We start from the raw sequence: 22,958 nt of genomic DNA on the forward strand, positions 1-22,958 counted from the left end.
AGGTTTCTTCTCTTATACCATTTTTCATGTAACTGGGCATTATAGTTACAAAGGTAGTGATTTGAGAGATAAAATACTAATACCTCAAACTGCATGGATTTTATGAAATAAACTTATTAGGTACCTGAGAACCATTCAGGGCACCCGAAGGTAGGTTTTGTACCCTTAGATTTAAAATGCACCCTTGCCAATATGTAAAATCCTACTGAAAATATGACCAGTTAGAATAATATTATTCTTATAAAAGCAAGATGTTCAGGCAAAGGGAGAGCCTTGAAAATAGGAAGAAATAAAGATGTAGTAGAATTTTAAAATTACTTTACTTTTTTTTTTTTTTGAGCAACCTGGACAGTCTATTTAAACTAAGCAGGCAGTTTGATGTGAAATGTCTTCTGCTAGGGAACAAAATGATCAACTCCCCCAGAAAACAGAACCTTCAATTTTAGTAATACTAAACTATTTAGAGAAAATTACTTTGCTTGATGACATGGTAGTTCTCAAGTCACTGAGAAGTATCACCAACTATATTATCTACTCATTATTTCTACATTTAAAAGTAAGTTGTTTGCATAAGTTAAATTTTGTCTCTTGCATACAGAATGAAATAAAATAGAAAATTAAGATGATTGTCTTCAATAATCTATGTTTTGGGGTATCAAAAGACAGGAATGAGATTTGGGACTGCAAACTGGGGAACTATCCTAAAATCTGTATGCAGAACAAGAGATAGATGTCAGAGTCCCTGCCTTTTCCCATAGTAGTCCGAACAAACTGCCCTTTCCTGCAGTGGCAGGAGACACTGGAGTTAGAAGGTATATTATGTGGAAAAAGTGAACCATATAGGGTCTAGATTTGGAAAGATCAAGCCTAGCAGAGACTGGGGAGAAGCCATAGTGAAAACAGAGGGCTCTGTATACTGAGTGATGATGCTCTCCAGTTCTCTTGTGTAGCTCAGTTTCAACACTGTGACAACTGGGTCCCATATACACATACTACCCTGTCTTGGTATTCAGACAGGAATTTGGAAGACTTTTGGCCAAAGAAACGAAATAGAGTTAAAAATCTAAAATCCAGACCTTTGAGTGTTTCCCAGCTCAGTCTTCAGGTTCTTGTCAAATGATCAGACTTAGCTGGGCGTGTTGGCTCATGCCTGTAATCCCTGCACTTTGGGAGGCCAAAGTGGGCGGATCATGAGGTCAGGAGTTCAAGACCAGCCTGGAACATAGTGAAACCCCGTCTCTACTAAAAATACAAAAAATTAGCTGGGCGTGGTGGTGGGTGCCTGTAATCCTAGCTACTCGGGAGGCTGAGGCAGGAGAATCACTTGAATCCCGGAGGTGGAGGTTGCAGGCAGCCGAGATCACACCATTGCACACTAGCCTGGGTGACAGTGTGAGATTTCATCTTAAAAAAAAAAAAAAAAAAAATCAGACTCCTACCCAGTGGACCTATTTTGGTGCTCACACACACAGAGCTTCCAGTCAATTGTGGATGCATCCTTCTTAAGTAACAAACACAAAGAGTAACCATACATTTGAGGAAACCCTTGAACTAAAAAAAAAAAAAAAAAAAAAAGAAAAAAGAAAAAAAGAAACCATTGGAGTGAGTAGACAACTTAAAAAAACTTTTATTTACATCTTCAAAATTAAGAGAAAACTGAAGTTCATTGGAAGTAAGCTCAACGTTTTAGAAAACAGTCAAAATAAAAAGGAGCTCTTATAAGTTAAATATTATAGAAGACTTGGAAAATAAAGTTTAGCAAATCTTCCAAAAAGTCAGAGATAGATAATATGGGAGAAGCGATGTGGAAACTAGACTATTGACCCAGGGGATACAGCATTCAAGTAGTAGGAATTCCAGAAAGAGAAAACCAAGGGCAGCAATTATCAAAGAAATGATACAGAAATTTCTCAGAACCAAAGGACATGTGGCTCCAAATTGAAGATACTTCTGAAAGGCAAGGACAATATAAAAAACACATTATCATGAAATTTTGCAGTATGGAGAATACAGAAAGAATTTGAAGGTTTCTAGGGAGAAAAAAATCAGGCCACATACAAAGAATTAGAAATGGTATTGAATGGAAATTAGAAGACAATGAATCAATGTATTAATATTTGAGAGGCAAAATAATTTCTCACCTAGAATTCTTTACCCAATAACCAAACTATGAATATTGCAATAATATTCATAGCCAAACTATGAATTACTAGGTAAAATAAAATATTTTCATAGATGTGGGACTTTAGAGTGTTACATCCTGTGTATGTTTAGAAAAAGCTGAAGGATGAGCTGGTAAATCAAGGAAGAGGGAGATATAGAAGCCAGGAAAGGGGAGCAAAGAGAAGTCCCAGGACTACAGTAATTCAACAGGCTTAGTAGAGCAAGCAGTATCAATTAGAAGAGCGTGCAGGGCTCAGAAGAAAAGGCTCCAGAGAAAATTAACAGGTAGATTATGTGGTTGTCTTAATTCAGTTAATGCAGCTATAGGTTGAGTATCCCTTATCCAAAATGCTTGGGACCGGAAGTGTTTTGAATTTCAGATTTTTTCAGATTTTGGAATATTTGCATAAACATCATGAGATATATTCAGGATGGGACCCAAGTGTAAACACAAAATTTATTTATGTTTTATATATATCTTATACACAAAGCCTGAAGGTAATTTTATGTAATATTTTAAATTTTGTGCGTGAAACAAAGTTTTGACTGCATTTTGACTATAATCTGCATTTTTCACTTGTGGAAACATGCTGACTCTCAGAAAGTTTCAGATTTTGGAGGTTTCTGAATTTCAGATTTTAAGATTAGAGATGCTCAACCTGTATAATAGAATACCACAGAGACTGGTTAACTTATAAAGAAGATATATTTATTTGTCTCATGGTTCTAAAAGTTTGGCAGTCCAAAATCGAGGGGCTGCATCTGGTGAGGGCCTTCTCATTGCATAATAACATGGCAGGAGATATCACAAAGCGAGGAAGCAGTGTAAGAGACAGAGAGAGAGTAGTGGATGAACTCATTCTTTTTATCAGGAACCTACTCCAAAGATAGCTAACCACTCCTATGATAAGGTCATTAATCCACTCATGAGGGCAGAGCCCCCGTGACCTAATCACTTTTTAAGGATTCTACCTTTCAATACTGTTATAACAATACTTAAATTTCAACATGGGTTTTAAGGGGACATTCAAACCATAGCAATGGTGTTGAAAAATATATTTTTGGGAGGTATATTTGGAAAGAATCTGTGATAGAGACAGAGAACTTGAACAAACAAAAACATAAGCAATTTTATTTTGGAGGGCAGATATTCTTTGAATGAACACCATGCCAAAACTAGGGCAGATGACAGCTCGGCTTTGTAGAGGTTACAGAAAGACAAGAGTGAGGAACAGCACTATAAAGGAGTGAGCACAGGTGGCAGGAAGAAGATGGTTTTCCTTCCTTATGTTTAAAATTGATAAGAAATTGTCATATAATTATTTAGAAATACACAAGTAAAAATAAAAAATAGGTACAGTGTTTGAAATGGGACTTGGAGTAGAATGCTGATCTGATGGAATACTGCTGCTTTTTCATTATTATAATGTGAATGGACTTTTAAAACTATATTAATGCATAGCTTTGATAAAAATGCGTACACTAAATACTAATTGTGATAAGTGCCATGAAAATAGGAATACTGTAATGAGAATAATGGAGTAGGTAGTACAAGATGCAGGACAACATTCTTTAGATGGTATGGTCAGAGAAGACCCCTCTAAACCTTAACAATGAGAAGGAATATTGTGTTGATAGAGTGTGAGTATTTCCAGACAAGAGTGCAGTCTGTGAGAAGACTCTAAGCTCAAAAGGAGCTTGAGAAACTCCTGGATCTGAAAGAAAGGCTGGAGACTAGTGATGAAGGCAGATGTAAGAGATGAGGTTGAAGAGAGGTAGGCATGAGTCAGATTATACTAGGTCCTAGTAGTTCATGAGTTGTTATAACTTTTCTTTTAACGCAAGGTACCATCTGCATAAAATGCCTTTAGTTCCTCTTTTATACTAGATGGAAACCTAACATGTCCTCCATCAACAAACTTTTGCTGAATGCCTGCCATGTGCGTTTTAAATGAATATTAAGTTTGCGTTACAGGTGGATGTTTATACAGAGTTGCATGGGTCTATGTGTGAACCAGAGGATTTTCGGGTACATTAATTATTGGCTAGCTTTGAAAGAGAACCAATCTAAACAGAATTTTTCTTTTAAGTTCTATTGACTAAAATCTCTGATGTATCTTGCCAGGAGATTTTACACCTATATATGATTTGAGGGGTCATTAAAGATTATTTTAAGATTGAATTTTGGCCTTTTATTATTACAGTTATTATGGAGTTTCTGTATGTTTAAAGCCAGCAAAGTCTAGGGAGATTGAATTCCGGTTTTGAAAAATATCAACCACACCGGTGGTATCAACTACTTGGGAGGCTGAGGCACAGGCCTCCCTTGAACCCAGGAGGCGGAGGTTGCAGGCAGCTGGGATGGTGCCATGCACTCCAGCCTGGGCAATAGAGAGAAGCTCTGTCTCAAAAAAAAAAAGTTACTAGCATGTTAAATAGACTGCATTGCTTTGGGCTTGCCTGTATTTAGCAAATAAAGAGAATGAGAAATGTTCTTTCTATGCAAAAAAAAAAAAAAAAGAAAAAGAAAAAGAAAAATATCTACCTTTTAAAAGTAAATTTTACTCATTATTACTAATTGCTTAAGAAAATTGATCAAAATTGTGGACTATATGAATTAATCTCATAACAAAAAACTATTTAAAATAACATTACTAGAATTTTCTTTAAAAAGATACTTAAAGGAGATTTCATTTCATAGTATATATAGAAAAGCTAAAATAAATGTGTCTGTGTATCTTATACAGGGCAGTCTCTCCCTACAAGTCTTTTTCCTTCCTGTCCCTAAGCTCCCCACAACTGTCTTTTTACCCAATAGCCACTGACTCCTCTTTGTCCCATTTATTTACTAGGTGCTTAGTGGGTATTAGGCACTGTTCATTTTGCTGTTGTTAGTTTTGTAGAGCATTTGTGTTTGGACGTATTAAAGGACCTTTTTCTGATTTATTTTTCTTAAACAATGTAATTAGTATAGAATTACCAACAGCTCAGATCTGCCACTAAATTAAATATTGAGAGATACTTACTTTTAGCCTATGTTCTCTTCCAGGTATATTATCCAAATTTTCTGTGTCATTGTTTTTTACAGGTATGCTGGAGCAATGGAAAGATTGCAAGCAGAGACTGAACTTATTAATAGGGTAAATAGTACTTACCTTGTGAGGCACAGGACCAAAGAGTCAGGAGAATATGCAATTAGCATTAAGTAAGTAGGACAAGTACTTTTACAGAAATAGATTTCCTGTTTTCATAATTGCATAGACCATCTGACATGTATAACACTGAAGTTGAAAACCAAAGTTCTAATTGAAGAAGAAATAATGCATCTATCCAGACAGTTCATTAATACTTGAAAATATATCTTTGAAAAACAGTGAAAAGTGTTATAGGCTGCTAATTGGCATATTAGATTTCTTTCATAATATTGTGTTTTGGTGGTTTGATGTGTGTATATTTCTAGTAAATACTAACAGTATAAATTTCTAGATTTTTGTCTTATTTTTCTGTATTCTCAAACTGAACTTAATAAATTGTGCATAATGAATAGTCAAATCCAACCTCCCTTCTCACTTCAAATATTGGTTGTATCCTCAACCAATCCAGTAAATATATTTTGTTAATTAGCTGTCACCAGTGTATTGGCATAGGTATATATTTTTGTCTGCAGAATTAATTCCTATAATGTTATTGGGGCATGCCCTCTGGTAATTATTGATTTATACTGATTAAAAACACATTTATATTCATAAGTTATTCGTTGCCCACAGGTACAATAATGAAGCAAAGCACATCAAGATTTTAACAAGAGATGGCTTTTTTCACATTGCAGAAAATAGAAAATTTAAAAGTTTAATGGTAAGCATTGATTATTTCTTTTCAATCTGGGATCCTTATTTTTCTTTTGTTAGAAAGGTCATTTTAATTCTATAGTTTCTTGGAAATTTTGCTCACTGAGAAGTTATTTAAAGATAATCATATTCTAATTTTGCAACAAAATCCTGAAAATTCTAATTTATAAATCTCTAAGTTTTATATTGCTCGAATCATAATCTTCGTTGTAAATTGTTTGCAGGTTTAGATAGAGTTTTGGTTTGTGTTTAAATGATACAGCAGATTTTCAATATACCTTTCTTTCCTCTTTTTTTCTTCCTTTGCCTCTATGTCCTGATTCAGGCAGAGGACAGTATTTTAAATTATAACACAAAAAGTTGTAATTAGTAAAATATGTCTAACATTTAGGTTCATTTTTTATAAAATGCAATATAAAGTCAAATTGAAAAGATTTTTGTATTTTCTGCTATTTTAAGTGCACTCTGCCATGGTTCTCATTCATTACCTTGGATAATTATGCATTAACAAGGTAACATTTTTGCCACTTAACAGTTGATATTTCATAGGAATTGTATATTTAAATGGAAATAGTATATTGTCAAATCACATCAGATGAATAAGGACTATTCCCACAGTTTAAAAAAAATAGAACTTATTCATACTTTTGTTAGCATATAAGAATATTTTGTGTATGACATTTGAACAATGTGTATATGTCATCATGTATGCGTTGCTAACAGTAAGCTTTAAATTCACATTTCCTTAAGTGGTCTCAAGTATGTTTCTCAAGTTTGGTAGTTTCTTGAGATAATGAAGAGTTTGGATATAGGACATAAGATGCATTTGTACTGCTAAGTACCTTGAGTAACATTGGGAAGGACCACTCATTGATTGAACCATCAATCAAATGATACATACTGCATCCTTCCAGAAAACATCTCAAAGCACTTTGCAGATGTTAACATTAAAGTTAAACTGAGTGTAAGGGAGCCTTACAAAATAGGCCAGCTTGAATGCCTTATCCAAAAATGTAGAACTGCTTCAAGGCAGGTGTCAGTGTTTTAAAGAAATTGAAGCATCTTGAGTTGAAAGAAAAATTAGAAAATCTCTATGGATGTAAAGATCATTCCCAGTTCAAAAGCTAAGGATGGGCAGCAAGGTCGTCCTGGAAAATGTAAACTCTGTCAAATTTGTAACCAAGATCCAGGCATCCTCCCTGCTGGAAGTAACTTACATTCTGTTGAAACAAGCAGGCTGAGCACAGAGAGAATTGGACCAGAGGAGGTTCTTCATAAAATGAAAACTTGGAGGGAGGTGGCAAGTGGATGCACAAATAATGAATGACAGACACAGCTGAGACATGATAAAAGCACGCACAGGGGCTCTCCACATCTCTGCAAGACATACCAGCTTGAGCTTTCACCTGCAGAACTTCCTTGGATGGTAATGAGGCTGCTCCACAGTGTTATAGTTGCTATGGGACTTAAAAAACTGCTGCAGGGCCAAAGATAACTGCCAGCCTTGCAGACTTTGAAAGTAGCAAAAGTAACACCCATCAGAGGAGACAAGCAAAGAAGATGAAAGAATAGTCACTGAAAAGGGCCAATCAATTTAGCTTTGTGTCACCTGGGTTCAGCTCAAGGAAGTTCTTCAGAAGCCAAGGTTAGATGTGAAAAGCCAGTAATACCACAGTGACCTGGATTAGTAGACATAGATGCATGAGTTCCTATCTGCATGTAAAAGCTGTGATTATAGTGAAAGCAATAGAGACCCAGCATTAAAAAAAAATTGTGCCAGAGTGCCTTAAAAGTTTCTACAATGATATTCTCTGGAAAAATAACTAAAAGTACTTGTCACAGGACTAAAGTAAGCTTTTCTTATATGTTATGTATAAAATCTCAGCAATGCCACTATTAGAGACACGTGCATATGTGTTTTTTTCTCCATATCTGGGCATCTTTTGTAAGGAAGCACGTATCACAGTGTGTTAAAGGGAAGGGACTAAGAATTTTAGCAAAGCAAAATGAAACTAACAAACATTAGCAAAGGATGTAATTGTGAAAAGAAAAACAAGGAGCTGGAAAAAAAACTCAATATCAGAAAAGCGCTTTTATCAAGTTTAGCAAATAACTATAAAAATCGCTGAAGAGGCAGCTGAACTAATCTGAAGCTACCCCTCCTTTTTGTTTCTGTTCATTTGTTGAGCAAATTTATATTGAGTCCTTACCACGTGAAATCACTTTCTGGAGAACTCAAAAGGACTTAACCATTCTAAAAAGAAGCTTAAGAATCAGTAAATACATCTACACCAAGAACCTCACCATAGAGCAGTCCTTGGAACCTAGGCTGGGAAATGCCACATGGATACTTGGTCAGAAGGAATGGCTCATGTTTTAGCAACCTGAACTTCTGGAAGGAGATAGAAGATGATTAATTGGTGTGAAGGTTTCTCAAAATCAAGATCATACAAACTTCAAGGAGTTACCTTTCATCATGTTGGAGTCAAATAACACACTTGTCTATTATAAGTAAGGAGTGATCTGTGGATTTGAGTTGTTTCTTAAGAATAGTTCAGTATCCTCTTATTATTGGTATTAGTATACTCTTCTATCTGTGAAACACAATAGGGCCTGGAATTAAATTTAAATCTGGAAAGCATGTAAGACATAAGCAAACTCCAGAGCTTCTTTTAAATTAACTGGTTTCTCAATGAGAAGATTGGCCTTAGGTGGTTATGACCTAACATTTTTCCCTTGAGTTTCAATAGCTTGGTTAATCAGAATCTTTGTTTTTCTTAGTCATTAAATTCAAATCCTAAATGAATTTCTGTATCCAGATTACAAGGCATTAATTTTGTTCTAATTTTCATGTATGCCAGACAGTCCATGTCCAAATGCTGTTTATAAACCATCTCCATTGCCTGTTTCCTTGGTAATTGAAATGACTGGCTCTCACTCATTATTTTTAAGAGACTTGAATTGTTGACACTGCTGTGTCAGTGTGAGATAAGGAAAGCTTAGCGATTTCTTTTGTTTCGAGTCTTCTTATTTACTTGTTGTACCTGAAGGTCAATGACTGTTAAAGCAGGGGTGGATTAGACTAAAATACGGAAAGCATAAAGGCAAATTGGAAAAGATCCATGGTGACGCTATTTAGTTCTACCCAGTTAGAAACACGTAGGAAGATTTACCCTCATAAGACTGTAAAAATGGAACTAAAATATCTTCCATGCTTAGTGAAGTGATAAAGAGTGTTTTGCAGCTTACTAAGTAAGCCGCATGACCCTAGGCCTTGGAAAACTCATTTTTTCTTCCATAAAATTTGGGGGTGGGTGAGTATTAATCACCAAATCCTTTTTCAGTATGATAATTCTATGGTTTCTAGCCAAATTCACATAAATTGTAATTCATAGCAAAAATCATAAAATTCATATTACCTATAACAAAATTATGTTGAAGTTCAAAGCTGTGGCTTATAATTCCTTTCAAGTTTGTTTTCACATTTACTAAAGAAAATAACACTTTTTACTCAATTTAAGTAATAAGACTAGGAGAAAACTCTTCGGTATCGTTTGTATTAGTGACATTATGTATATGTGTGTGTGTGTCTGTGTGTGTGTGTGTGTGTGTGTATTTCTTCCAGAGACCTCACAGAATTTTGCTTTATATTTAAAAAAATGAATAGCAATATTGGTCACTAAGTAGAATTTAATTCTATACCCTGTCTGTGCAAAACATGTTAAAATTCACCAAAATACAAATGCATATTCTGATCATTGAAACCATTTTGAAGATACAAACTTCTACATGATCTTTTGTTTCTTTTTCTCTTTGTTTTTAAAGGTCGGTCTGATTACAAATTTCTTGCTTCAACAAGGACCCACATTATCTGGGCCCAAGGAAGAAAGGAAGAAATACATATGTTTCAAGTTATAGATATAATATTTGGAAGACCCTAACATTTTAAGTCTAAGAAAACAAAGTTCCTAGTACATCATGAACACAGAGCAAAAACTACTTCACTTTTGCCTCCCTGTTTTTTGTGTGTGTGTTTTTTGGTGTTTTGTTTTATTTTGAGACAGAGTTTTGTTCTTGTTGCCCAGGTTGGAGTACAGTGGCAAAGTCTCGGCTCACTGCAACCTCCACCTCCTGGGTTCAAGTGATTCTCCTGCCTCAGCCTCCCAAGCAGCTGGGATCACAGGCACCTGCCACCACACCTGGCTAACTTTTTTGTATTTTTGGTAGAGACAGGGTTTCACCATGTTGGCCAGGTTGGTCTCGAACTCCTGACCTCGGGTGATCCACCTGCCTCAGCCTCTCAAAGTGCTGCGATTACAGGCATGAACCACCATGCCCGGCTCTTGTTTTTGTATTTATATTTGCTAGGCACTATTTGCTAATAGTATGATACAGTTAAGAGCACAAACTTTGGATAAAGACGCTAGCTATGTGACTTTGCATAAGTTCACTCACCTCACTGAGATTTGAGCTTCAATGGGAATAAGGCCCATTTCATAATGTTCTTGAGTGAAGGTTATAAGAAGCCATGTAAAGGGCCTGGCACATGGGATAATGGGGTAGCTGTTATGATTTTTCACATGTATTAGATACTTTATGTATTATTTGTTATCATCTGTGAAATGGTTTATTAGCCCCATTTTATAGGTGAGATTGAAAAATTGCCATTTGCCTTATCCAATGCTTTAGCCAAACTATGCTGCTTTTAGCTTATGAAAGGTGGTCTTTGTTTATCACTTTTATGTCTGTTTCCAGCCTGCCTGCTCTACCTAAAATGATCTTTCCCTGGTTCCTGGCTATTGGAATTTTACTAGTTCTTCAGTTTAAGCCAAGCTACTTGTATTACAAAACTTTCCATCACCCTTCCCATTGGATACACAAAACCAAGTTCTCTCTCCTGCCTTTGAACTTTCCCTTCCAGGATGAGAACTCCTCAAGGGCAGGAGGCTTATCTTTATAATCTCTGTGACCCCTGAAGCTCCTGGTACAGTGCATTCCACAACATACTCAAGTTTTCTCATAAATAATAAATCATTGATGATTCTCTTTTTCTTCTTTCAACTGATTTTTGGACTCATTGATTTGTCTGGGGAACTTTGAGCATAACCACTGAACAGAGATATTAAGGTGATGGCAGTGGGATTTTTAGAAGAAACGAGTGGGGTTTTTTCTGTTTTTTTATTTTTTATTTTTTATTTTTAAAAAGGTGCTCCAATAGAAACATTGAATAATTAAGTTAAAAGTGATTTTTCTTTTATTTTCATTTCAGATATTTATAAGAAATTTTATATCTACAATACTCATTTGATGATAAGATACATTTTTATTGTGAATTATTATTCAGTTTCAGTTTACAGTAGAGAGATTCAGATTTCTGCAGAATCTATGAAACCAACCTGTGAAATTTTCTGAAACCATAGTCTGAAGGATGGCATGTGGTTATTATATTAGGTTTAGATATATTTAAGACAAATTATTTATAAGAGAAAATTGGAAAGAATTACATTGACCTCTGTGAGTAGCAGATATGCAGAGCTATGACAGGTACTATACTTCATCAGAAACTTAAAACTATGTCAAGTACCATTTGTGCTTTATCAACTTTTGTTTACCACGAAAAAGTGTGAGTTTGTTTTTCTGCCATTTTGAAAGAAAATAAGTGCAGGAAACTAGAAATTGCTATATATTCAGCAAGCAGCTGTTCCTTTTATTTTGGTTTAGAAAGGCAAGTATTTCATAAATAAGAACAATAATTACTACTCTGAAACTGAGGTTTAGTATTGTTTCTTTTCATTTGCTACATCTGACTGAAGACAGGATGTTCTCCATCTGTGAATAACAATAGGGGGTAACTCATATTATTAATGGCCTGAGTAACAAGGACAGCTATTAGGTAGGTGTCATGTACATCCAGACAGCAGGGAGAGATTATCATTTGCTTAATCTTCCATATACCTATGGAAAATTTGGCATTAAATTGGTCATCCTTGTATTGTATCTACGTGCTCAGCAGTTCATGTGTTTGAGAACAAAAGTATCCTTATCAAAAATATGTTTGATTCTTTTTTCCAAAGGAACTTGTGGAGTACTACAAGCATCATTCTCTCAAGGAAGGGTTCAGAACCTTAGATACAACTCTGCAGTTTCCATACAAGGAGCCAGAACATTCAGCTGGACAGAGGGGTAATAGAGCAGGCAACAGCTGTGAGTATTGTAATTGAGAATACAATTTGCTGTCACTTAAAAATTAGAGGCACAATAACATTAAACATCTTCATTCCAAATTTTAAAATATAACCAATGGATGTGCTAATGCATGAGCAAGGACTTCTTTTCTGGAGTTAAGCAGAGTCAGATGGACCAACAGGCTTGTGAACATGTCTAATAATAGATCTTTATGGCAAATTAAAAATTATGTTTATGTTCAAAAATCATCAGAAACTTAAAAGATATGCTAATATTTACATTTTATACTTTTCATTGACTTTTATATTAACTAAACTCTTTTTAACTTACATGTAATGTGTGAGGTCATAATTCTGTTTCAGTAACAGTATTTAAGCAGGGCTGGTACACAGCTCTCCAGTTAGCCTAGTATCTCAAATCTGCTTATGGTCTATTTCAATGACTACTTTAAGAATTTTGACATTACTAATGTGTTTTTTTGGATGCTAGTATTTCTAAAACCGTACATTAGCCACTTTCTTTCAGAATGAGCCGTGTGCCACAACTAATCACAAAAGATTAGCATGCAAACAAAAGCATGTTATGGTTGGACTGTGAGTCTAAGTTGAAAACCTTTTTTCTCATCGTTTAATGTTACATAATCTTCCTGGAGATAGATATAGCATGTAACAAAAAAAATTGAAAAATGTCATCAAGAAGGTGTGATTTTATTTTCTTAATTTGATATCATTTTATTTTTTTTAAATAAGTGTTTTGGGGAAGAAGTGAATACAATTTCATTACTCTTAGAATCTTTAGCCTAAGCAAAACTGGGATATCTAGAGGTATTTGAAAACAGAATTTGCATCAGTTTAATATAACTTTATATTTTTCCCTAAAAGCAGAAACTGAAAGGGGAACAGGTAATGCTCTGGGTTTCAACAACATCAGTGAAGTTTTATACATTTCAATTCAAGTAAACAAACGATCTGTCACATCAACTGACATGTTTTTTACTTAAGTAACTTAATATATGTTCTCCTCACAGTGATCAATGATGTATGCCTAAGCTCGTGCAATGAAAGTAGAGCGAACTTTATGTTAAAACTTTAAACACCTATTAGATTTTATCTTATTTTTTAGCCCAAGATTACCTGATTATTTTAGATTCTCAAATAGGCATAATTTTTGCTCATTCAAAAATGGAAGTTTTCTTTAAAAAAACAATTTTCCTACCAATATCTTAAAACTCTGTTGAAGCTATGACATTTCCCCCAGCACGAAACATGTAATTTTCAAAGCTCTGTTTCTTTGCCTTCCCAGCAGCAAGAGATAATAAAAGTTGCCAGGGAGGTCAGTTAGATGAAAAATCCTGTTTGAGTTGTTCACTTAGCTCTAGAGAGCCTAGGAGGGAGAAGTGGGCAGACAGGGAGAACAGATGTCCCGTATTAGGTAGGAAGGTCACTAATCCTCATATTTCAGTCTGTGATTCACTCCCAGCCAATTCCTTAGTGTTTAGTATGTGGAGGTACTCAGAGAATGTCGCCCGGCAATGAATGAAGCTGCCTAACTTAAAATTCTGTCTCATGTTTAATGAAGTATTTAATGCTCAACTTGTTTGACAACTAAGAAGGGAATTACAGGACTTTTTCTTTAAAAAAAAAGCATAGCCAGTAGAGTGTCTTTGAATATCCATGCCAGCCCCAGATAAATTTTTCAACAAATAAACTCATGAGTTCAAACTTCCCTACCCAGTCTTTTTAAGAGATTCTGACAACTTGAGTCAAGCCACTAAAACTTTTTTTTGTAATTGTGAAGGGAAAGCAAACAATTCATTTAAAATTTTATATTTGTTATTGTTTGGTTTTGTTCATCAATTATTCATTCATTCGTTAAACAGATATATATTAAACACCTAACACACGCAAGGCACTGTTCTGGTTCTGGGATATAGCAATTAAGAAGACAAAGTTCCTACCTTTATGGAGTTTACATTTTAATGGGGAAACTCAGGCAAGTCTGGCTTGGAGGAGTTTTATATTTTTATATAGAGTGGTCAGGGAAGATCTCCCTCATAAAGCGACTCAAAAGGAGAGAAGGGGAGTAGGTTGGTAATGATTGCACAGTGGTTAACACTCCAAGATTAGTCATTCGTTACTGCAAAGAAGGATTACAATCTTAGATCAAATTTGTGATACCATTCCAGTGTTTTATTTACTTTATACTAACTTTGTATAAAGTTAGAGGAAGACTAAGATGGTTCTGAGGACTAAATGAGGTGTTCTATATAAAGCACTTAGCATAGTGCTCTTACACGGTAAACAGTAAAAGTTACTGCTGACTCTACAACTTCTACTTCCTCTACTACTGCTGCTACTTCTGACTCTTATTCTAACACAGCACTTTCCTATATTTCTCAGGCTTGAATACATTTACGAATTATGACTCATAGCAATGTACATCTTTGCCTTTATGATTTTTTAAATATACCTTGCTTATTTTTATACCAAGTCTTGATAAAAGCTCACCCTTTAAGAAAGACTGCTTCTATTTTTATGCATTTTATACATCCCAGGAAGTGGTAAGGAGGAAATGCTGCATGTTTGTGTAGAAAGATTGTGCAAGATGTCTTCATATTGCTTACCTTTGGTTCATAGCTTTAGGTATGCTGCTATCATCTAAAAATAACATTTGCCAAGCATTATTACCTTGGGATACTGGGTTGGACAGAAATGGCATCTCCATTACTTCTAAAAGTCCTTGGAGGATACAGAGCAGGCAAGGTAAAGCTTGAAACCATTCTGTGTTCTGAGTAGAGGTTGAGAATAGAACTTCAACTCCTGAAACCTGCTGTTTATTATTGTTATTATTTTCAAATAATCTAGTCACCTTGGAAAAGAAAGCCCCAGGGCACTGTAGTGGCCACTTACTTTTGGGCTACTCTAGGTTAGAATGTTCTTAGAATGTTTACCAATTATTTTTTCAAGTATGTACAATGTGATAAGATTATGACAGGACTATCTTATGCAAATTCAAAGTAACATTTAAAAAGATATTCATTAGAATTAAGCAAGTGTCCAAAGTATTGGGCAAGGAGCATAACATTTTAAAGTTAGGAGCCCACTGTAGGCTGTCTCTCAGCCTGTCTCCCAGAGTGATGGGATTTTATCTTTGTCTTTGGAATGACTTAAGAGCATTTCTAAGTGAGAAGAAAAGAGAGAAAAAGAACAAAGAGAGAACTCAGGCATAGCAGGGAGCTCTTGGGCTTCCTCTAGAAACTTCAGTGACTCCATGAAAGATGTTCTATGCATCTTTGTAAAAATCCCATTATTTTCCAAAATGGTCATCTCAAACCTGTCTTAGATTGCTTTAGGTTTACCTGTAGGGCTTGTATATTTGAAGGGCATTAAATTGACTTTTGCCTTTCTTGCTCTACAATGAACACTTAATTATTTTGAGGTCTACCAGAGTAGCTTTCTGACCTTAGGCGAGTCACTTAGCCTGTCTGGGCCTTAGCTTTCTCATCTGATGAATGAGGAATGAAATTAGAGATTTTATAATGTTCTTTTAAAAATAGCATCTTAGGTTTTTTCCTTTGTTTGCATGAGAGAAGCAGGTAAGGTAATGTTAACAGATTGGTGCATTAGGAAAAGTTGTATGTTTAGCTATTTTGTGACCCATAGGCAGACCTTAAATATTTTTGCCAAGTTTTTATTTGTAGAGAATTAGTTGGGCCACAGAGTAGAGTTGGGTAATTTTTTTAAATGGCTATCACTATATTTATATAATATCCAAGTATCTTCTGTAAGAACTTATTAATTACAAAAGGGTAATAGTAATAACCAAGTGATTGAAGTTAACATCACTAATAATGGGACAAATAAATGTCATGTACCTCGTAATATAATGCTCCAAGTAGGACACACCAACACTTTGGTGGTATTATTGTCCCCAAAAAGCATAAGTGGAATCTAATCATAAGGAAACATCAGACAATCCCAAACTAAAAGACATTCTGCAAAATAATTGGTCTATACTCTAAAACTTTCAGTGTCATTAAAGAAAAAGTCTGAGGAACTGTTTCAGATTAAAGAAGATCAAGAGATGTGACAACTACATATAACATGTGGTCTTGGATTGAATCCTAGAACAGGGGTTGGGAAGATACACACACACACACACACACACGTGTATGTATATATATATGTGTGTGTGTGTATAGTAACATATATTTTGTATATGTTATAAAATATGTGTGTATATATGTTGCTATAAAAGATGTGATACAATTGGCAAATTTTGAATAAATTCTCTTAACTAAAAAATAGTACCGCATCAATGCAATTTTCTGCTTTTGATAATTGTACTGTGGTTATACAAGAGAAGAGAATACCTTTGTTTTTCAGGAACGTGTGCTGAGTATTTAGCAATAAGGGGCATTATGTCTGCAATTTATTCTCAAGTGGCTCAGGAAAAATACATAGATTGATAAAGCAAACATCATAAAATGTTAACATTTGGGGAGTCTGAATGAAAAATATGTGGGAATTCCTTTTGCTCTCCTTGCTACTTTAAGTCTGAAATATTTCAGAATAGAAGTTTTCAGTTGTGGAGATGATCTCGTTTGCTGGCTATATCTGAAGAATTGGGAGGTAGTGACAGTGTCCTTCTTTTGCCTGCTTCAGACATAGAAGGGTCTGGTCCATTGATTTCAGGACATGTGGAACACTAGCATGTACTGAACAGATCATATTTGAAGCCATCTGTTCCTTACCTGTGACCTCATTGGATTTGCTTCATTCATTCATTCATTCATCCCTTTATCCTGAAAATATTTTCAATACTTAGCATGTGCTAGGCCTTGTGCTAGATACTGGAATTATAATAGTGAATAAGACTGACAATCTGGTGAACAAGAATGGACAAAAACAAGCACCTTCAATAATCACAAATTTTGATAATCCTTATGAAGCTGAAGCATAAGTGCAAGAAAATGGGAGCAGGGCCATTTAGCCTTCAGGGTCAGAGAAGGGCTTTTTGAAGAAGTGACAGGCTAAACTTAAAGGATCTACAAGAGCTGACAGGGTGTGGGGTGGTGGCCAATAGGGAACCTGCATAGCAAAGAGGTCACTTGTGTGAAGGTTCATAAGTAGTAGAGAACTTCATATGTTTAAGGAACTGAAAAAGGACCAATGTGTTGGGAGTATAGTAAGTGGATTCTGATATTTGCAGTAGGAAAGTATTGAAGTTTTACAGACAGAAAATGGCATGAACTAATTTACATTGTCTTAAAAGATCACTGACTGCTCCTGAGGAGTGGCCTGGAGGGAGGCATGCACAGAGGGAAGATGAGTTAGGAGGCTATTGCAGATGTCCATGAGAGGGATAAGCATGCTTTGGACATGAGTTGCATAGTGACAGTAGAGAAGGACAGTGGCAGGTTTGCGTATATCTTAGAGGTTGAGTTGATTGGATAAAGGATTTGAAATCAAATTAGTACAAGTATGGTACATAAGTATTTGCTTTGGACAACTGGCAAGTGATAAAACCATTGACAAACCAGGAAACAGAAGAAATAGAACAGATTTAAGAGAAAAGGGAATATATTCAGTTTTGCACAATGTTTAGGTACCTGCGGATATTCAGTGTTTCAGGATGCAGCTGGCACTGAGGAGAGTGGTCTGGATTGAAGGTAGAATTTTATGAATCATTAGTACTCCATTTCATAGTTCACATAGAATATAGTGATGTGAGAATTATAGGCATTTGTATATAGGCTTAATTTCTTCTGGTGCATTGTTTGCTGGAGCCCTAGGAGCCAGGACCCTTTGCTTGTCATTCTCAATTGTACTTTTGCACATGCCTTGCATGAAATAGCCTCAGAAGGGGCTAAATAAGAGAAGTCAGAATCTAAGGTTCACAGGAGACACAGCAGATATTAGAGTGCTAAGTTGAAACTGGAAAAGCATGGGAATATGGGTGAGTTTCAAAACAAAATGTAGATCAGCATGTTCCTTTCAGTGTGGTGACAAATAGTGTAGTAATTCTTCAAAGATTGACGAAGGCGACTTTTGTCATTGGAGCCATAAGGTTGACCTTGCGGGAAGAAGTAGAAGTCAGAACAGAGCCTAGGCTGTCTCTCCCTGGGTGTGGTCTCTTTCCTGCCACCCACTGTCCCCATTATTCTATTCAACATCCAACAACATGCTTATCCTTCATTTTTAGTCAGTATTTTGGGTAGAAACAGAAACTTGGATAATTTGTGTCATATTTATTTAACTCAGTAGAACATAAAGTAGCATTCTTATTCCTGATAATTCCTTAAACATCCTAATAATTCCTTAACTACTGTTTATTAGTTATATTACAATAGAATGGAGACAATATTTATTATCTCCTTCGTACAGGTTCCTAACCGTCCACTTAACTTAGTTTCTCCCTTGCCCTTTTAATTCAGCATTCCCATATTCACCTGCCTTTATTTTCTGATTTTATTGAATCCTCAGTTTTTGTGTCATCTTTTCCTCGGTCATTTTGCAATTGGGTTTGACATGATCTAATTTTATTCTGGTAATTTAAATATTTGTTTTAATCTCGTTATATTGGTTTCCTAGTACTGCTATAAAATTATCACGAACCAAGTGGCTTAAAACAACAGAAGTTTACTCTCTCACCCTTCTGGAGGCCAGAAGTTGAAAACCAAAGTGTTAGCAGGGCTAATTCTTCCTGGAGGCTCTGAGGGAGAATCCCTCCCATGCTCCTTTCCCAGTTTCTACTGGCAATCTTTGGCATGGCTTGGTTTATAGATGCACTGCTCCAGTCTCTGCTGGTCTTCACGTCACCTTCTGTGTGTATCATTGTCCCTTCTTTTCTCTTATGGACACCTGTCATTGGATTTAGGGCCCACCCAAATACAGCTTGATCTCATTTTGAGATCCTTAACTGAATGACATCTGCAAAGACCCCTGTTTCAAATAAAGTCACATTCACAGGTTCACAGGTTCTGGGTGGGCATATCTTTTTGAAGGGCCACCATTCGACCCGCTGCAGTTCCACTGTATTAATTTTAAACTTTTCTCTAAAATTTTCCATCCTTATTCTAATTTTTCTTTTTGTCATTTTGTAACTTGGAGTTATAAGAGGACTTTATTACAGCAGTCAGGCAGTCAGTGAATGGGATTTATACAAGAAAAACACTACTTTAATACAAAAAAAAAAAAAAGTGTTTTCAATGAATTGTATTGCCTTTCCACGGTGAAATACCTTATCTTTCTGAGAGCCTGCACTTCTAGCCAGTGCAGGCTCCTAAACAATACTTGAATGACCATTTGTCTGAAACATTGTATTAAATATTTTATATGGAATAAGATAACCTAAGAATTCTGAAATTCAATAATTTGATGATTAGCAGGACACTCTTACTTTTCAAACCCCTTTTACATATATCAGATCAATATCTCCAATGGAGTATTCCAGGAATCTCTAGCCCTGTGAGAAGTACCATGAAAAGATTTCTTTTGTCAAACAGATATATAAGAAATGCTGCTAGTATGATATATTCCCTTCTAGGAAAGTGACAGTTTATCTAGAGTTTTCCCCAGTTTATTTCATCATGGAACACTGTCTCATAGTGTTTAATGCTCATGTTAGGAGGCTTAAAAGAGTTAGTAGGTGTGAAATACTGAGAATAGCATCTCACATGTGGGAAGTGCTATGTGTTTTGCTCCTGCTATTACTACTGCTGCTCCTGCTACCACTTCCAATACTGGTACCCAGTGTGAAGTGTTACATTAGCCTCATTTGACAATTTTAAGTATATTTATAAAGTCCTTCTCCTTTTCCCTGATACTTTGGTTTCCTACTTCTGTTTCCTGGGGCTTGGCTCCGCTCTTCCAGTATACACACTATTCTATGGACTAAGTTAGTTATAACATATTGCTGACATTTTTATATTCTTCTTTCTTCGTATGTCTATGGTGTCCACATAATTTACAGTTCTTGGGCAACTGATCAACTGCAATTGCACATCTTCATTAGTAAGTGATGCTGGGCTTCCCTTTTTTATTTAGTTACTTCAGGATCTTTACCAGCTACTCTAAGGCATTTTTATTCTGAGCCTGATGGCTTTAAAAGTTAGCAACCAGTATCCAGGATCGCTTCAGAATATGGCTTACAGGTGTAAATTCTACAGATTCAGATTCAGATAACCTCATTCAGTGCTATCTTTTAAATGTTTCAAGGCTCAGAGCAGTACTTATGATCTTAGAATTTCTCATCTTTTATACTGTTCATTAATACTTTTATAGTGTCTCATATAACCTCATGTTCTAAATTGAAAACTGGTCTCGGCCAGGCACAGTGGCTCATGCCTGTAAATCCCCAGCACTTTGAGAGGCTGAAGCAGGTGGATCATTTGAGGTTAGGAGTTTGAAACCTGCCTGGCCAACATGGTGAAACCGCGTCTTTAGTAAGAATACAAAAAATTAGCCTGGTGTGGTGGCATGCATCTGTAATCCCAGCTACTCGGGAGGCTGAGGCAGAAGAATTGCTTGAACCCAGGAGGCGGAGGTTGCAGTGAGCCAAGATGGTGCCACTGCACTCCAGCCTGGGCAACAGAGGGAGACTCAATATCAAAAATAACTACATACATAGATACATACATACATACAAACATACATACATAACTGGTCTCAATGCAGTTAATTCACCATAGTGCTTTCATATAACAGCCCTGATCCAAGAATTTGGTTTTACTAGTCTCTTGCTTGAAAAACAAACAGAAATTCATCTAAATTGGGAGAAATTCCCATTTTTTCTTCCTAAAAATTTAACCAGGCTCCTAGTTATGAGGATCAATGCTGATATCTCTTTTTTCCTGATATATGACTGATATTTGACTTCCCCTGCTGAATCCCAAATCTGCATAAGGTAGCAGGTTTTAACTCTGCAGCTCTCTTGCTCTTAATAACATTAATAAGCTGACTACATATTCGGCTAGGGTTTCCTTTCATTAAGTTATACTTTCATTCATTGCTTCGTGCATTCAACATTTGTTGAGCCTCTGCTTGCATTAAATACTATATCATACACACGTCTCAAGTGTTATACACAATACAGCTTAACATCTAAACAATAGGTAGGAATGCCAGAGAAACTCTTCTTGTATCTAGGCACTTCAAACTTACCATCCCCATTAGCCCTAATACAGGTTTTTTTAAATGTTCTATAACACTCCTGAAAAGTCATCATCAGGCTTTGCTTGAACACTCAAGGGACTTTATGTTCAATACCACACAAAACACCCTATTTTCTGAACAAATTAAGTTTTTTTCTTTTATTGATCTAGAAATTTGATGTACTATAGCTATTTACTATGATTAGTTCAAAATAAATATATATTCTTCCTACCAAGATAACCCCGAATATACTATAAAAATAATGCATTGTATATTCAAAATAAATATACTATATACTCTCCCTCTCATGATAACTTTTCATCTGGTATGTTCTTTCCCCTTCCCCATGCTTCCTTCCTACCTCTTCATTCCTTCCTTTTCTTTTTCAAAATAATTAATCAATTCCTCATCATGTAAATGGTTGTCAATTTCTCACCATCTTCACCACCCTCTGATAGATGCACTCCAATTTGTCAGACCGGGCACAAAAATTTCAATATTGCCTGACTGATTGGCTCAGATTTTTCTTTATTCAAAACTCATTCTTCCACAGTTAATTTCCACCCTTCCCTTTCTCCTTCCTCCTCAAAGGGTACAGTTCTACATATTTCAATCGAATCCAAGCACTTCTTTCCTCATTTATTGTTTAGTTGTTGCATCCTCACCATTAACCTCCTCCATAGTTCCCCACATTCATTCATTCATTATTCATTAATGCATTCATTCAACAGATCTTAATTGAGAGCCTACTTCAGGGCAAGCGCTGTTAAAATACAGCAGTGAATAGCATGGATAAAATTCCCTACTCTAATGGAGATTCCACTTGCTAGTAGGGAAGGTAGCTAATGGATTTAGAAAAATAATCAAGTGTATTATGTAAGACATTACTGAGTGCTCTGGGGGAAAAAAAAAAAACCATACCAAGGGAGTGGTACTCATGAGTGCTGAGGGATGGCTTACAATTTTTAACTGGGCTGGTTGGGTGATGAAAAACAAAACTATAGTCTCATTTTCCCTCTTTCTGATAGCATAGCAGAAAGCTGATTCATCACTTCTGAGTTAGTTCAATGGTAGAGCAGGCTGACACCAGCCACTGGCTCTAGAAGCACTTCTTTCTAACAGGCCACTTGTGTGACCAGGGAGCTTCTATTATTATAAGCTTGCATAAATATGCTGTCAATACATAGAGCAGGATGCTGAAACTGTAACCACAGTGTGTGTAAAGCATTTGTGCCTCACCTCAGCAGTAGGACAATGGGAGTTTGGGAGATTGCATGCACTCTACCTACTTCTCTGATTGTGTGTTGTTCCCACAATAAGCTCTGTTTCTGTCACCATCACATGGCACTAGTGGTGTGGATCCATGACTATTTTATAGGACCTCACAGCAGGTTTCATTGTGAAGGTTGCATTTGAATCAAGACTCAAGGAGGTGAAAGAGAGAACTGTCAGTCAGTGCTAAGGGAGGGGTATGTCTGACTAGGCAATGTGGCCAGAGCAGAAGGACCAAAAGGAAGAGTAGCTGGAGATGAGGTTCAAGGGGTAAGTGAGGCCAGATCACTTAAGGCCCTAAAGGACTTTAGCTTTTACCCTTGAAGAAACAGGA

General features: G+C 35.9%; 1 protein-coding gene across 2 annotated transcripts in view; it reads left to right on the forward strand.

Annotated features, from left to right (window-relative positions):
* The window catches only part of VAV3 (vav guanine nucleotide exchange factor 3), a 399,285-nt gene that overhangs the window by 364,229 nt on the left and 12,098 nt on the right, over window positions 1-22,958 (forward strand). For both annotated transcript variants that reach the window (XM_054494867.1, XM_054494871.2), the window contains 3 exons: window positions 5,252-5,368; window positions 5,931-6,018; window positions 12,086-12,215. In XM_054494867.1, coding sequence (XP_054350842.1) covers window positions 5,252-5,368; window positions 5,931-6,018; window positions 12,086-12,215 — 335 coding nt within the window. The remainder of the gene's footprint in view (window positions 1-5,251; window positions 5,369-5,930; window positions 6,019-12,085; window positions 12,216-22,958) is intronic.

Source organism: Pongo pygmaeus, chromosome 1 (genome assembly GCF_028885625.2).
Source record: "Pongo pygmaeus isolate AG05252 chromosome 1, NHGRI_mPonPyg2-v2.0_pri, whole genome shotgun sequence".
NCBI classification, from domain to species: Eukaryota; Metazoa; Chordata; class Mammalia; order Primates; family Hominidae; genus Pongo; species Pongo pygmaeus.